This window comes from Zootermopsis nevadensis, unplaced genomic scaffold (genome assembly GCF_977971745.1).
Source record: "Zootermopsis nevadensis isolate Lab colony 2312 unplaced genomic scaffold, Znev_1.0 Znev_ptg000028l, whole genome shotgun sequence".
Taxonomy (NCBI): domain Eukaryota; kingdom Metazoa; phylum Arthropoda; class Insecta; order Blattodea; family Termopsidae; genus Zootermopsis; species Zootermopsis nevadensis.
Genome location: NW_028259160.1, coordinates 5,693,084 through 5,708,650, shown reverse-complemented (window position 1 = coordinate 5,708,650; position 15,567 = coordinate 5,693,084). Strand labels below are relative to the sequence as shown.

The 15,567-nt window shown below is 38.2% G+C and overlaps 1 protein-coding gene across 1 annotated transcript in view; it reads left to right on the top strand.

Moving 5' to 3' along the window:
- The first annotated feature begins 12,025 nt into the window (after window positions 1–12,025).
- mgl (low-density lipoprotein receptor-related protein megalin) overlaps window positions 12,026–15,567 on the top strand; it is a 226,136-nt gene continuing 222,594 nt past the window's right edge. The window contains exon 1 of the mRNA XM_022076817.2: window positions 12,026–12,414. Within this exon, the coding sequence (XP_021932509.1) occupies window positions 12,306–12,414 (109 nt within the window). The 5' untranslated portion in view covers window positions 12,026–12,305. The remainder of the gene's footprint in view (window positions 12,415–15,567) is intronic.

Genomic DNA, 15,567 nt, shown 5'->3' with positions numbered 1-15,567 from the left:
ATAATATTTAAAACGGATTACGACTGTATGTTTCCACATCCTCAGTTCAACATAAATATCTGTCTCATCAGTAGAAGTCTGTTTAACACTTACATTTAGGTGCCATGTAATAAAATGAAGAAACATGCTTAGAATTAGTACCTGTAGGCGCATGCCTATGTAATATCCTTCTATTTATTTTTCTAATTGCTCGCTTTTATCAGAATATTATTTAAAATTGTTAGCTTTAACTCTGGAGTAACCCTGTCTGGGTTGTGCTTAAAGAAGTTAATGGATAGATGGGCAGACATACAGACACACTTAACTCGTTAATATGTAGATGTGCGTTGTTCCTTATGAGTATTAGTGGTACTGACCTTGGTAATCGTCTAATGCACTCGGCAGCACACCAAGGTCTACATGGCTAATCCGGTTTGATGTTGCGTCTCGCAAAGGAAAACCCTCTCTCTTTCTTAGTAATTTACGTCAGAAAGAATATGTAGAAACCACTAACGATTAATAAAAGCCTCTACCTGCAATAATAAATGGAAAATACGCGGCGTGTATATGTGCCAGGACTTCCTTTAGCTGTGAATGCGTTTTTATGTTTCCAGTTAGGTCTTAAATTGCGAATGTCATCACTATAATTAAACCAGTATTACGTATTTGTATAATAAGAAATTCGGATTTTGTTTCATGCTGTAAAGTTCTCCCTTGAGCTCGGATATGAAGACCACATAAAAAACGTATTCTGTGATTTTGATCATGTCGGACAAAGCAGCTAAGTGATTTTTAGTTATACTTCCAAAAGTTTTTCTGTGATGACAAGCGAACTCCATTGACCCACACCCCACCCAACCCACACTATGCTCCTGCATTTTATATTTTCATCTTCGTAGGTTAACAACGTTTTTTTTCCAATTTCATAATTTTATAGCTTTAAGCCAAAATCATCGTGACATAAGTACGGACTTCATGAATGTCGATTAATTTAATCGAAGGTCAATATAAACGTATGTTATCATCGGCGGAGACCTTCATGCTGTTCAGTTTTCAGTTTGCGTCAGGCATACTAGTGATTTCCAAACGCATTTTTTTTATTGATTATAGGCCTTTGCTGGTCTTGATGTTAGATTATTGCAGACAAATTATAGGTTGTTTCGCAGCCAATCACACCACATATGTCACGTTGCATGGTGTTAATAAGTATCGGAATCTGCCTTACATTTCGCCAAACGTTGGTACAGAAATGGTTCAAGTAAGATTGTAAAATATTTTGTTTTTAAGCAAATCTGTAAGTTCGATATTAGTTTAATGTAAAGTGTTATATCACCGTTACCAATAAAAATTTGATTTGTTGGTTCAGATTTTCAACACCAGTTTTCATAAGCAATCATTAGATATTTTCTGCGATTAAAGATGCGAATCTGCGGACAGATAGATATGGTCTCTTCAATGCGCTTTCATTTTATGTATTTTATGTAAAGAACGCTGACAAAATGACCACACGAGAGGAATCAGTTACGTAATACAGCGTAAGCTATAGCCTGGAATTCGCCGACTTCAGTGTTGATGCTGTCATTACTGTATCAGAACAGCAGTTTGAATCGTTTGCAAATTGTAGAGCTACCGGGTGTTTCACACGCGTTTCAATCGTCTCTCAAATTGCGAGTCAGTCAGATTCACGTATAAATGTGTAGTCAATGCATTTGATTCTATACCTCCGAAAAATGTATATTCATGTTAAAGGCTCGAAATATTTTGCTTTTCAAGTTTAAGAGACACTGTAACTTCGCGGTGCAGGATCGTCCTTGGTCAATAAAACTCCATGTTTCCTTGGAATCCGAAAGTAAATCACAGTATTCACCAAAGCTCACCATTAGATGTATTGACTCGATTCCAGTCAAGATCTTTATACTACATTTCTGTAATTTTATCCTTCCATCTAGGCCAAAGACTCTCAGCTAGTCTCTTCCGTTGAGATTTCCCTATTAACATTCTGAATTCACTTCTCTTCCATTCATCTCAATTTCCATGAGTTATTCTTCAGAGTACGAATTATGTACGTTATCATTATGTAACGTCCTACATCCTTCTATTACCTTCTCCATACAGCAAAATTCATGTTTCACCATACAAATCCCGTCAGGTTTTAGTGATTCATCAAATACTTTTTGTAGTAGCTGTGTTACAATTTTCACTTCCTGTTTCAAAATTACTGTAATAGTATTTTAATATGTTTCAAAGCAATCTCTTATGTAATGAGTACTGGGGTTCTATCCCTGAAGTTAAAGCTACCGAAACGTCAAGCTGGCTACTCTTTTATCTAGTACCGAGGTTTGGAATATATGGAGACTTACGTCTGCATCTCTTATACGCCTCCAAGTCGTGCTTTGCGCTGTAGAAACCCCGAAGACACTGGTATTATTCTCACTACAGCTGTGTTGTTGGTACTTTGATATCAGAGGTTTACAAACAACAGATATATAGCTCATATCAACATTTGTACATTGCTGGTCTGTTTCATGATGCCGTATCAGCAATTTGGATTATACAGCGTAGAATGAGAGATATTATGACTAACGAACTGAGGAAGAATTGGTCGTACCTTGTAGTACTGTGCAGACATTCGTTTCAGGTTCTGAAATTTAAAAAATGTCAGCCATGGTTTCCAGTAACTCGCCGAGTTTCGAACCGGGTACCTCCGGAATGCAAGTCGACAGCTCCACCTGTCGCTTGTTCGGACTATAAAAGCAAAATGGATCTCAACCCATAGTGCTATATTCCGAATGCAAGGCTGTGTGTAATTCTTGCTGTGAATGTGTGTACAGTATTTCGTGACTCCCGGTGGTGGTGTAATAATATTTAATATTTAGCACTGCGTTGGGCGAACCGTAGAGTGCCAGCGTTGCAGTTTGTGTAACTTCAGCAGCAGACCAATTAACTATTTGGTTATTGACGTCAGACCCATAGGCGACAGAAATTGGAGTTTGAAAAACGATGATACAACAATTTCCATACAGAATTAGGACAACAAACACTTTGCAATAACCCGCACAGTGCGTGAAGTGTTGTTAAATGGCTTTCGTGGACAATTTCAAAGATATTTATTGCTATGCTTTTAAATACGTGTTAACTCTATATGACATTGCACAAGGATGTATGTTGTTGTGTCTTGTGCCTTCAGGCAAGGTACTAGCTTGTGTCCGTCGTCAAAGCTGAAGGCAGGAACCCAGTTGTTAGGCCTGAGATATTATTTCTGCCATCCTCCTGATATGACGGAGTTATAGATGGCCGTCAGAGACGTTTATTCGTGAATGACGATGCTTCATGGCCGTGAATACTTTCACGGCAATGCTGTTTGTGCATTACGGTAAACTATATTCAAGGATTCTGCCACATCAGTTCATTTCGTTCATGAATTCTTTTGAACATTATCGCCCTGATGACGGAGACAGCAAGGACCTCTGAAACGTTGGTACACTTGTACCAGACTACACGGCGCTACAACCCAGAAGGACTCACGACCACGAGAACCTCAAATCCTACTTGACAATCTTTCTGTTGACGAATTGTGTGTTCGCCCATGAATGTTGCGACGGCAGTGACTTTTAATTCTTTAACACTGCAGTGAGAACGTATTGTAATTAAATGCTGATATTTATGATTGCTAAGATAGGATCAACAAAGACTGGTATGGGAAACATTTCGGGAAGATGGGTTTGCTTGGTGAGAGGAGCCTTATTTTGTCAACAAGTTGTGAGACTCTAGCTTATAATGGTAACATGGCAGCTGCAAAACGCTGTTTGCATACGTTTTATGATAATTATGTTGTTCAGAATTGTCGTGCTGACGTCGGTTTCTTTCCTCTTTGTTTAAAGAGACAGACACGGGAAGCAAGAGCCAAATCATTACAGAAGTTCTATAAATGGATTTACTAAACGCAGACAAATACTTCAGAAACGAATAGGCTTACCTGTTTTTAGGTCATACCATTCCCTTTTGAAACTAAAGGCAGAACGTAAGTGTCTGTCAGTGATTACAGGCTGCCACTTATCTCGATTCAGAATTAATTTGTAAACAATGATTATAGTCTACTGAAATGAAACTCAGGACAATGAATCGGTCAATTTTTAAACTAGGTAGAACAAGCACATCTTCAATAATCAATTAAGGCAATAAATAATCTCTTTCCTGTAGACAAAATTCTTATGTAACGAATGCTTAAGCAAATGTTACACAAGGGCATGATCACCGTTTCATAAAGAATTAAAAATTAAGAGGCTGTGAAAATGAATACGAATGCGTTATGGAATTCATTGCCTGAAGTCAGTATAGTAAAATGTAACTATTAATTATTACAGCTATTGTTTCGTCATCACCCATCATCTAGAAGCTGCATGTCACTCACCTTCAAAGGATTATAATGTTTCATGTAACTGTTGATACGCGTTAAGTTGATATTCAACCTTGCATCTTTACATGTTTTTAAATTTTCCTATTTTTCTTACTGAAGTTTAAGCTATAAAATCTTGAATTTATACAATTTTTACAGGATAGTAGCTTCGAAATCATGTTTAAAACTGGAGAAGCCTCTCGGCGAGAAATAATGTAAAGTAGATCAGTAGTCCTCAAGATTTAGCAACAAGTAACCTTATCACAGGGGAAAATGTTTGAGAAATGATTTTATCAAAACAAGAAATGGAACAAATTTGTAAATCCACTTTTACTTAAAATGTTTGGATCTACAAGGCTAGTAGGAATTTTAATAAATACTCAAGTTGGTGATATGCGATATTTCTGTGTATAATTTCCCCTTTTGCACATTCAAACGACTTTAAAAATGACAAGCAAAATATCAAAAGTTTTGCTAAATCGACAGTTTCTTTTTAATTGCTGAAGCGCAAACAATATTTTACGCAGAATCTGTAAGATTATGATCGAACTCTGCGCGAAATTACACACACCAACAGTTAGTCAATAATTTTTTAGCGAACCGGGAGTTAAATTCCCGGGAACACATGGTTATGTTGACAGGCCTGTCGTAAGAAATCAGGAAAATAGGATTTCAAGAATGAAAACATGTTGGGCTACGCAGAATTAACAAAGACGTTCTTTGCTATTTTTATGCTTCATTGACACAAAAGTTAATTCACTGCAGATAAAAATCCATTGCTTCAAAAGGGAACTGGTAAGTTACAGGGCATACGTAAAGGATATATGGTTTTTCCCAGAAGATTGTTAGCGGAAACCTGCCCATATATATTTAAAAAACCGGGGCCTTCAAATTTTAATAACAGTAAGGTTATGTAACTAACATCCAGTATTTTACAATTAGCGGTCTTTTATTTTTCCTTTTACTGACTGGTTTCTTACTAATATTTGTTGCAATATTCCAATTGCCGAGATAAGTAGCCAGAAGTAATAGGCACTTAACATAAAAACCTACCAGATGGTCTAAACCTCGAATATGAAGAAGACAGATTTGAAGCATGTTCTTTTGAATGTTTAACAAAATATAAAACAAAATATGAATAACTTGTTACCTGCTCCAAATAGAAGTGCAATTGTTCATACGAAGAAAATTTTTTTTAATTGTAAATTTTTTGAAGCGTCTATTTTGTTCACCCCTGATGTAAGAGTAAAAAAATATAGTCCTTTTAATTTTTCTGCAGGTTAAACTTACAGATAGATACCTGTTTCTCTCCTGTGTTATATAAGCAATAGGAGGGGGCTGAGGTTACTTCTTGCAGACACGTAGTAGGTCGTCTCCTGCCTTCCCCCTCGGGGCCCAACCGAGGCCAGCAAGCGAGCCTACAATGTCGTTACCGTAGTGGTGGTCGTACCTGGCCGTACCAGCTTGCGTGTCATGTCAGCGACCTTCCCAACAACGTGTTTGCTGTACTGACTTTTACGCCATTACATTGCAAAACACTGGAAGAGACTTCTTTCTCTCCTGCAAAGAGCGATTACAGCTCAAGGTGTCTGTCCAAATGGGATTCTGACTTTCGCTGTGGATGATAGTCTTTAAACATGTTAGACAGACGTCCACCATAATCACTCATTACAGTTGGTACTAGAACGCGAAGCATTGACACCGCTAACACCAAGACGCGTCACTGGAAGTGGTCCTGTTCCACCCGTCTTTCATACACAACCAAATTTCTAATGTGCCTTTAATTGAGGTCTTTCATTCCTTTACAGCTGGTTTTTCTAAAATAAATACAGATACTTGCACCTGAAGATACATTCATTATTTATTAATGCATTGAGCAGAGTTCTCTGTACAGAAAACAGTATCCGGCTAACACCGAGATTTGCGGACCGTGTTTTAATGTCGCTGCACAGTTACACAAACATTATTCCTATCAAATATAAACCTTTCCTTCCCTGTCCTCACTTATATCTTCCTATTTTACTTTTTTTCATTTACATCTAGCTTCATATAAGTATTCTTCTGTATCATTTAATTCTACAAGCTTAGTTATATTTTATAATTCTCTTAAAAGCTCATTTATCATTAACAATAAACCAATGGTTACCTTTTATACTTCGTCAAGCAACGTTTTAACACAACATGTAAAAAGCCAGGACACTCGGCGTTATTGGCGATACTGGAATCCAGTTTTAATAAAATTCTACGGCAAATTTCTACAAGGCCTATGTATTGTGTCTCCCAAACTCGAGCTACATGCCAAGCCACCATAGCTTCTTTGATTTTACTATGCTAACAACGCTAAGTGCCGGGCATAGATCACGTACGTTGAAGGTTAGTCATTGGTAAATTCGTTCATCGTGTGTCACGGATGTGCCTGGCACGGAGAATGAATGCAATTCTTTAGCCAACGTTCCAATTTCTGAATAATGAATATTTTTGACATGTTGCAAATGTTTAGTTGTTTAGACCAGTGGTATTCAACCTGGGGTACGCGAAGACATCTTAGGGGGTACATGAAATTTAATATATATATATATATATTATTTTATGATAAACACTGAATAATCAGTAATGTAATTTATTTAATTTATTTTAAATGTAGATTGTATACTATATAACTTGAATTATACATCAACAACTTTGGTGGTACAAAGTTGAAGAGAAATTATATCTCGGGGTACACGAACAAAAAAAGGTTGAATACCACTGGTTTAGATTATGGTCATCTAGGTTATGTTTTGTGGTTACTAACACTGAGGATGAACATGCTGCCCCAATCATTTGCATTTAAAATGGAGACAACAGGTTCTTCCGGTGTCACAACCCAGAATTCCACATTTTAAAAACATTGTAAAATTATGTGACGAAGATGAATGTCTTCCGGGTTGTTGCGCCGTGTAGTTTGGAAAATGTTTACGGACGTTTCAGAGGTGCTTGCTGCTGCCATCATCAGGCGATCGTAGCCGTGAGGATCTGAAATCTCACTGACATCTGTGATATGTGCTGTTAGAAAGCAGCGGCCCTTGTGAATCCTATTGACAGGCGCTTGCATCGTTACGTCAGAGACGCCCCATACCGAGGCTCGTACTGACCATGGTGCCTTTGCGACAGGCTTATCTGTGCGATCTTCTATCCCACGCACGCCAGCCGAAATTGACATTTCAACACACGCATTTGTGTTTTTATTCTGCTTCGAGCTCATTCACTGTGAAGATGACTTTCAGTGTTATGTACAGGTTGATTCGAAAGTCCTGTGCACACACACACACACACACACGCCCTAGGTGCTGGACGCGTGTGACACAAATTTTTTAATCATTTCCCACTTCCAAGACTTTTTCTCACAGGCGCACACAGACTTTTTAGTCATTCTGTACACAACTGCAGAGGTGATATTTGCCAATATTTGCCGCGTTGAAGGACTTCCGGATAGAGCGAGATTACATAAAATCGAAACTATTTATATTTTTCAGGCAGTATAATTATATGTGAAATATTTAGGTACATATAAAGGATTCTGTGAATCACACATCCGACTTCGTGGCACAAAATTATTTATGCAACAGCTTATCTCGCTATTATGTGTTTTCTTAACCTGTTTGTTTATAAGGGTGTGAAAGTTGATTTCTTTGTCTAACGGAACAGACTCGGCGTCTTTCAGAACGAAATGCTGAGGAGAACATATCGACTTTTGAAAGAGGAAGTAATAGGAGAATAAGAACAAATTATGAGAGACGCTTGCAAAATTTTAGCTGGGAACCTCCGTGGAAGAAATGGATGGACAATGCGTGGAAGCATGTGGGACTTCGCATTATTATGCATGATGGATGACTGAATGGAGGAAGAATATATGATTATGTAGTTAGCTATATTGCTGAATAGATGGATGGATTCGTATATGGGTGGACAGGTAAACTTGTGGTAATACTATTATGTGGCGTGATTTGCTTCATGGAGGATTAATTGAAGGATGGATCTATCTATCTATCTATCTATCTATCTATATATATATCTATCTATCTATCTATCTATCTATCTATCTATCTATCTATCTATCTATCTATCTATCTATCTATCGATCGATCGTTGGATCGATTGATGTACAAGTCACTGGGTTGATGGACAAATGGATGAATGGACAGAACAGGATGGGCGGATCCGTCGATTAGTAGATATACAAAGGAAAGAATTATAGACAAATACATGGACGATGGTCATTTAAGTGTCGGTTCTTCACGCTTTATTCACAATTGCAAAAACATAACTAGGGTGGGAAGGTGGAGTCCTGGTAGCCTATTTACAGATACATTTCTTACAGTTTTACGTATCTCACTGGCTTTGCTGTTAATTTATTGGATATGTAAATGTTCTCTTGCGGAGATAACAAAAATTGAGTTGCCACGTGGAACAGAGCAAATAAATGGCCTTTATATTTTGCTAGATACGATGAAAGTTATATGTCTTTATTTACGTAACTTGGGAAAAAGGTGATGAAACTTTGGGCTCAATAGAAGGTGGGAAACTTCTCAGTCAATCGATATTTGGCTTCTCAGGAGGAACTTTATTTCACGGAGATAATTGCTACAGCCAGACTCCGACACAGCGCCCTCCGTAAAGCGCCACCATCAGCCAACATCTGTGGCAATATAAATGTAGGTAGGCTGTCGTTAAACATTATAACCATGTAATTTTGTTTCTACCAACTAAAAGCCAACAGACGACTCCCTGGAATATTCAGTTGTTCAAACACTGTTCACCAAATTTTGTATAACAAATTAAATCTATTCAGTTCATTTGTAATCCGCTCACTGAATTTTCGAGCTCCATAAAGCAGAAATTCTTATGTCCATTAAATAAATGTCAATCATTTAAGGCAGAACCTGTAATAGGGAATGAGATGCAGACTGCAAGGAGTGTAGTGGTTGTAATATTACTAATTGTCCGTTTTCACACAACATATTGTAAACTGAATAAATTCATACACATAAGCGCGTATTTGTCTTGCAGTTTCACGTCTCAAACTAAATTATCCATCTTCAGACTTCACTATCCTCGAAAACTATTTGGTTAAGTTCACTGTAACGATATTAAATTGGTGTTATGTATATTATTACCTAGTTCGACATGTGTAATGATATATTTAAAGGTTAAGATGCTTGCTAAAATATCCTAGACTGTGGTATTTGTTGGTTAGAATATTTGTCTGTATGTACACTTAATGTCTATCACACCATTGTTACTGGTTAAAATAAGTTATAAAGGTTGCAGCATTTAGTTTAGTGGTTAGGATTCCGTCGTATTCAAGAAAATAAACCCCTTTCACAGAGATGTTAAGACTGTTACAGATTGTAGACCTGCAAAGACTCCGTACTACTTAATTAGTAAGACCATGTACAGTATTATGGATTTGCAGTGCTTTATACTTTTGAGTTAATAATACTGTATTCTTTGTAAAATTAATTTAGTCAATGCAGTTCAGATTTCCCTTCGTAATATTCAGTTTCCCTCTTAGGCGTAATGTTGGCAATTGTCCTGTTGATTCGTAGAGACCAAGGACAACATGGTTCTCTTGTGCAGATTTCTTACGTTTGCTTTGTCGAGGAAGTCACTGTATCGTGGAGTGTTTGTATGCTTCGGACTGACTGCGAAAATCTCCCATAGAACAACCTCCTTAAGAAGAATTTTATCAATTGAGATATTTTTTGAGCCATTTACATGTTACAGTTTTATTTTCATAATAACAATTGTCCCAGTTGTACCAACACCTGAGCCACGATTACAGCAAGAATTGACAGGTGAGCTCAGATGAAGAATAAACTATTTTCCAAATGCGTTAGCTGTGCTATGTTTTTATAATTGGCCCCGATGTTACTCTGTTACAGACAGAAATCTGTTATTGCACGGCTTATTACTCTGTAGATTCGACTCTGCAAGTTATAATTTTTATCTTCCCCGTATCTTTTGTTATAAGAACACGGTAGTAAATATTGTCTTAGATATCGGTTGCGGAACTTAACAACTGGAATGTTACTTTATGTTATGTATACATTTTTTCACTGTGAGGCGTTTTTAGAAAAGGTGAGAATTACAAGAAAATTTGGTGTTGGGTTGGGTGTTGGATGGATATGACATATCCTTTTCAGCCGACATTAAATGTGGGCGTCCGGTATTAAAATGTACACTGATCGAAATCCTTCAGGTAGCTTTATAATTGAAATGTATAAACAGACAGAAACAGAGAAGAACGTATGACATACACTGAATTTGAAAGAATATGGGAAGAAACGTGATTGTGAATACCATATTATGAACTGAAGCTGTGGAGATTTTCCTGATTTGACTTCCGCTTGTTCTAAATTATGTTGGTGTAACACAGGAAGTCCTCCGATTTACTGTACCGTAATGGCAGTGTAAAAATCTGGGCATGCGCAATGATTATGCAAATAACTTTCATATAGAGCAATTATATTCAAGGCCATATATTGTGGCTGGAATATATCACGACATGTCATTCATAGTCAGTAAGATTTGTGATTTAATCGAAATCAGCGTGATGACAGTGTTCTGGGATGCTGGGCCGTATAATTTGATAGGAGTTTACCGACGTTTCAGAGGTGCTTGCTGCCTCCATGATCAGGGCGAAACATCGGCAAACGTCTTCTACCAAATTACACGGCTCGACGTTCCAGAAGACAGCCATTTTCATATTCGATTCCGTAAGAATCTGATATCCCAAATAGTTTATTTATTTTTGAAATGTTAATTTTGAAACAAAAGTCGTGCAGAGAAATCCAGAAACCTTATTCTCTCTTTTATCTCTACTGGACCATAATCTTTATGGCAAGATTCGATGAAACTTATTAAAAACTCTAAACGTTGTCGTGTTTTTGTGTACCTAAGGTTTGGGTGCTGATTTATCAGTTTGTAACGTATAAACAGGGGTCGATAAATTGTGTCTGGTCTTTCATGCGAAAGTAACAATTCGACACCTCAGAGTCTCTTCAAGCAGAGACTAACGTTTAATGAGTTCTTCGCAGGACATAACTGCGTAGACTAACACCACATTATGGCGAACTGTTGTTCGTATGCCCATTCAACCGTCGGCATGTTTCATCTGCACGCCTTGATGTCTCTGTACCGACGTAAGAGCTACTTGGATCTCGGAGCTGTTCTGGAATGTGGTAACGGAAGACGTATCTGTCCTTGTCGCAAGTTGAACCCCACTTGTCCATTTCGTAGATACTTTATTATTACTGACTGAGCTACCTCTGAAATAGGCCATATCTTCCTACAGTGAACATTCTAGCCTGTAATTCCTTCTAAGACTGTGGTAATTGTTTGTATCACGTGTTCAGTTTGTTATAAACATCATTTAGTAACGTGTTTTCTCGGAGGTAGGAACAAACTTCAAGCGTCAAGGAAGAATGGTGGCTTTGCTTACAGATCTCAGCAATCTATTCGTCTTAATTGTTGGGAAATGTTAAGGAAGGGTTGTACAGTAAACACTGAGAGAAAGACAGAGATGGCGAATGTCTGTCCGCCGCGAGCGAGCTCTGCCCCCTCCTGACTCCTAGCTCCACTCGCTCCCCTATCTTCTCTCTTGTGTTCAGTCCGCTCTTGGCGTAGCCGGAGTGAGGGTCGTGTGTAAGGGAATAAATATTTTTGGTGATTCTCGAACTGTTCCCACTGTGGATTACTAAAATAAATATAAACTACAGTGATGTGCGTATGTCGGTGAGAAATTGTTTGTGACACAAACTTAAAACGTTCCTAGTCTTAAATAAGAATATAAAGTCCGAATCGTTCACAAAATACCTAACATAAGTAACATTTATTACATTTTAAAGTTTTAAGTTTTCGGGGTGGTGGTGGTGTGGTGACGTCAACGATGACGCCCTCGTCATCGTGCTGTACTTTAAGTTTCTTTTCACCAGTTTCAGTGGTTCAAATTCTGTGTGTATTAGGACTGACGGCTCTTGGTTCTACAAGGAATACAGGTAGGAATATGCACATCCAAATGTTTTGTCGTTGCAGAATTTGTAATGATCCATGGACAAGGCGTTTAGTTCTGCATTGCTTCGAATTAGCAAGTGCCTTAGCTGCACGAAATGTCGTCTGCGTGGCGTTGGAAAGTCTTCTTGGTATAACGGGGACAAGCCAGTGTGTGCAGTCTGGTATTTGTATGTTGCGGTGGCAGTCAGGAGAACAGGTAGCAGCAAGGACTGTTCCATTCATTGGAATTTGCCGTTCTCATCCTACTTTTAACAACTGGAAACCTTGGTTTAAGTTCAAAACTATTTGCTTTCAGTTACTATTTGTATTCCTATTTTCAATTGTTGTATTAAAACGGGGAGGAAGACGTCACTTAGTATTTGTTGTACAATTAATATTTGTTGACATATTTCACTTTGAGTGGTTAAATAGACAGTTACCGTTTGGTTACTTCGGAATAAAGAATCCAACGTAGCTTTTTTAAACAAAGAATAGCCTATAGAGTTTATGAAAGAGGTCATTGGCTTTTTTGTTCATACATCGAGCCGATGAGTTTAAATGTATTCATTTACTAAGTACTTAAGTGACTATGACACATATAGATTCTGATTTAATAATAAACTATAATAAAATATTTCGTGTTTTGCTTCATTTGGCGTTATTGCTCCAGAATTTATTTGATTGAAAGTAATTGATGGTATAGTTCCATTCGACGAACATGATAAATACATTTATTTTACATTGTTTTGCCAAAGGCGATTTTGATCTAGACAAATGGAAATAGAATGTGTTCGGCGAGAGAAGCATTTGCATTTGTTGCATTACTGTTGATGCTGGATGGTGTGACGTGGACAGACCGGAAAATTTAGTCGCTTCGGTTCGCTGAGTACGTCGGTAGGTGGAAGAGTCTAGAAAGGGGCAGGGAAAGAATGAGGGGGGTGGAGGTGGGGGGCACAGTGTTACAGGAGAGGGGTTTCCGTGGGTTTGAAAAACAGTTACTTATCATTTGGTAGTTTTGGTAAGGAAGGGAGAATTTGAAGCCGGTCAAAGTGGTTGCGAATGCTGCAGCGTGGATCGAGTCCTTTTCGAACAGTAGGATCGTAGGTTCGAATCACTCTTGGGCATGGATGTTTGTCCAGGTTATTAAGTGTTGCGCTGTCCTCTGCGGGTAGAGGTCTTGTTTCGGGATGATCTCCCGCCCAAGAAACTCGACCAACTGTCGAAGAAAAGTTCTACATTTGCGGCAGAGTTAGCAATAATACCAAAAGCACAGAGAAAGAGTGAAGAAGTGGATGTGTGAATGTGAGAGTTCGTATTTGTGGTTTAACGACGATGGCGGTAACTCAGATTAGCAGCGAATGATAAGATGGTGGATTAACAAGTAAATAATTAGAAAAGATATAAAAGGAAGCCGTCGGTAAGGCATTGACCACGATAAAGTTCCGAACCAAGATTTTAATCTTGTAGCTCCGAATACGATGCAAGTGTTAACCATACGACATCGACCGGTTTAGGATGATTTTTATTCTGTATTCGAGATTCAGATTCTTTGTATGTTTTACGTAAAGCGATAGCCATGTTTTTAGCTACTGGAAACATCTACAAATTTCCTGCTAGTCACCTGTTCTGGATTTAACATGTTATAAATTTCGCCGTATAGCCTTGTAGAAATTAACCGACGTTTTAGAGCCTCATCGCTCTGATGATGGAAGGAATAAGAACCTCCGAAACTTGTGAAGAGCATAAATTTCACATTTTGTTGCATATTTTTCTCCAGCCTCCTGTTAATCTCAAACGCCTGTTTTAATAATATCCTCCGTAGTGCAGGGGTGTATATAATTGTTGTGCCAGTAGTGGCCTACAATGCCCTACTACGGACTGGACGATTGGGTTTCGATTCCTGTCAAACGCAAAGCATTTTTCTTCTAGCCTCTACGTCCAGACCTATCCTTTGGGTACTGAGGTGTCTTTCCCCCGGGATAAAGTGGCCTAAGCTGACCACTCACCCCTAATTTGCGTCGAGTATACTTGACGTTACCCCCTCCACTCCCCCATACATCTACGTGGCGTAGTACTTTGTTGAGAATGAGGGACAACTTTAATTTTTACCTAACTTTACGTCAATCAATGAAAGTTTATTGGAAGTCTGATATTCAAAATGGTGGCAAGTGATTCATCATTAATTGAAATAGTACAGCCATGATTTTTTCTAATTTGGAAACATTTGGTGCGGGACAAAACGTGATTGAAGCATAGAAAACCGAAATGAAGAGCGAATTTCGATAGATGAGCCGAGATTGTGCTTCAAAAGTAATTAAATGAGCTCTTTACAGTATTCATTGTTACGCAAGCATCAGTGGCTTCAATTATTATTCACTTTCGAACGTAGTGTCAGTTTGTACTGCAAGGGTGGGAGACAGACTGTTGATCAAATTTGTAAATAATTTTTTAATCGTTCTCATTTTTGCAGCTTCAGACTAAAGTGTGAGGAAAATTGATCATCCCTAATGTTACAGTCAATGAAACGTCCTGTAATGTAACTTCCTGTGCCGTTGTGTGTTTATGCAACTGAAACATTTCCTCCTGGTGGTCTGCAATACTTTTAACGTAATAAGCAGACTCCTCCTTGACGGGGAATGTGGCGTGTTCTTCACATGTTAAACAACTGGCTCAATAATTCCTTAAACATTTGGTGGTTGCTTAGATAATGAGGAATGTTTAATTACCGTGTTCACAAAAGGTCGTCATTGTGCCTTATCTTGAGTGATTTGATTGTAGCCCGTACACTCGCACTTTTTTTAAAGATCCATTTGAATATGGTTTCTCGATTATATACATACGTATAATCCTGTTAAATGGTATCATCTTATGATTTTTTGCACAATTTACTTCTTTTTTAATTGCGTTTGCAAGTTATAATTGTAAAAACGCTCGTATTAACTTTACCATATTTGCCTATCTGTCTTTCTTTCCGGATGTAACAACTCCAGAACCGGTGAACGGATTTTCATAAAGTTTGGTGTAGGGTCGTTTTACTGCAATTTATGGACATGTTCCCAGTAGAACTTTGCCCCCGGGAAAAGACCCTGGTACCCATTGGACTGGAGGCTGGGTGGACCCCAGAGTCGATCTGCCCCCGTCGGGGCTCGAACCCCAGT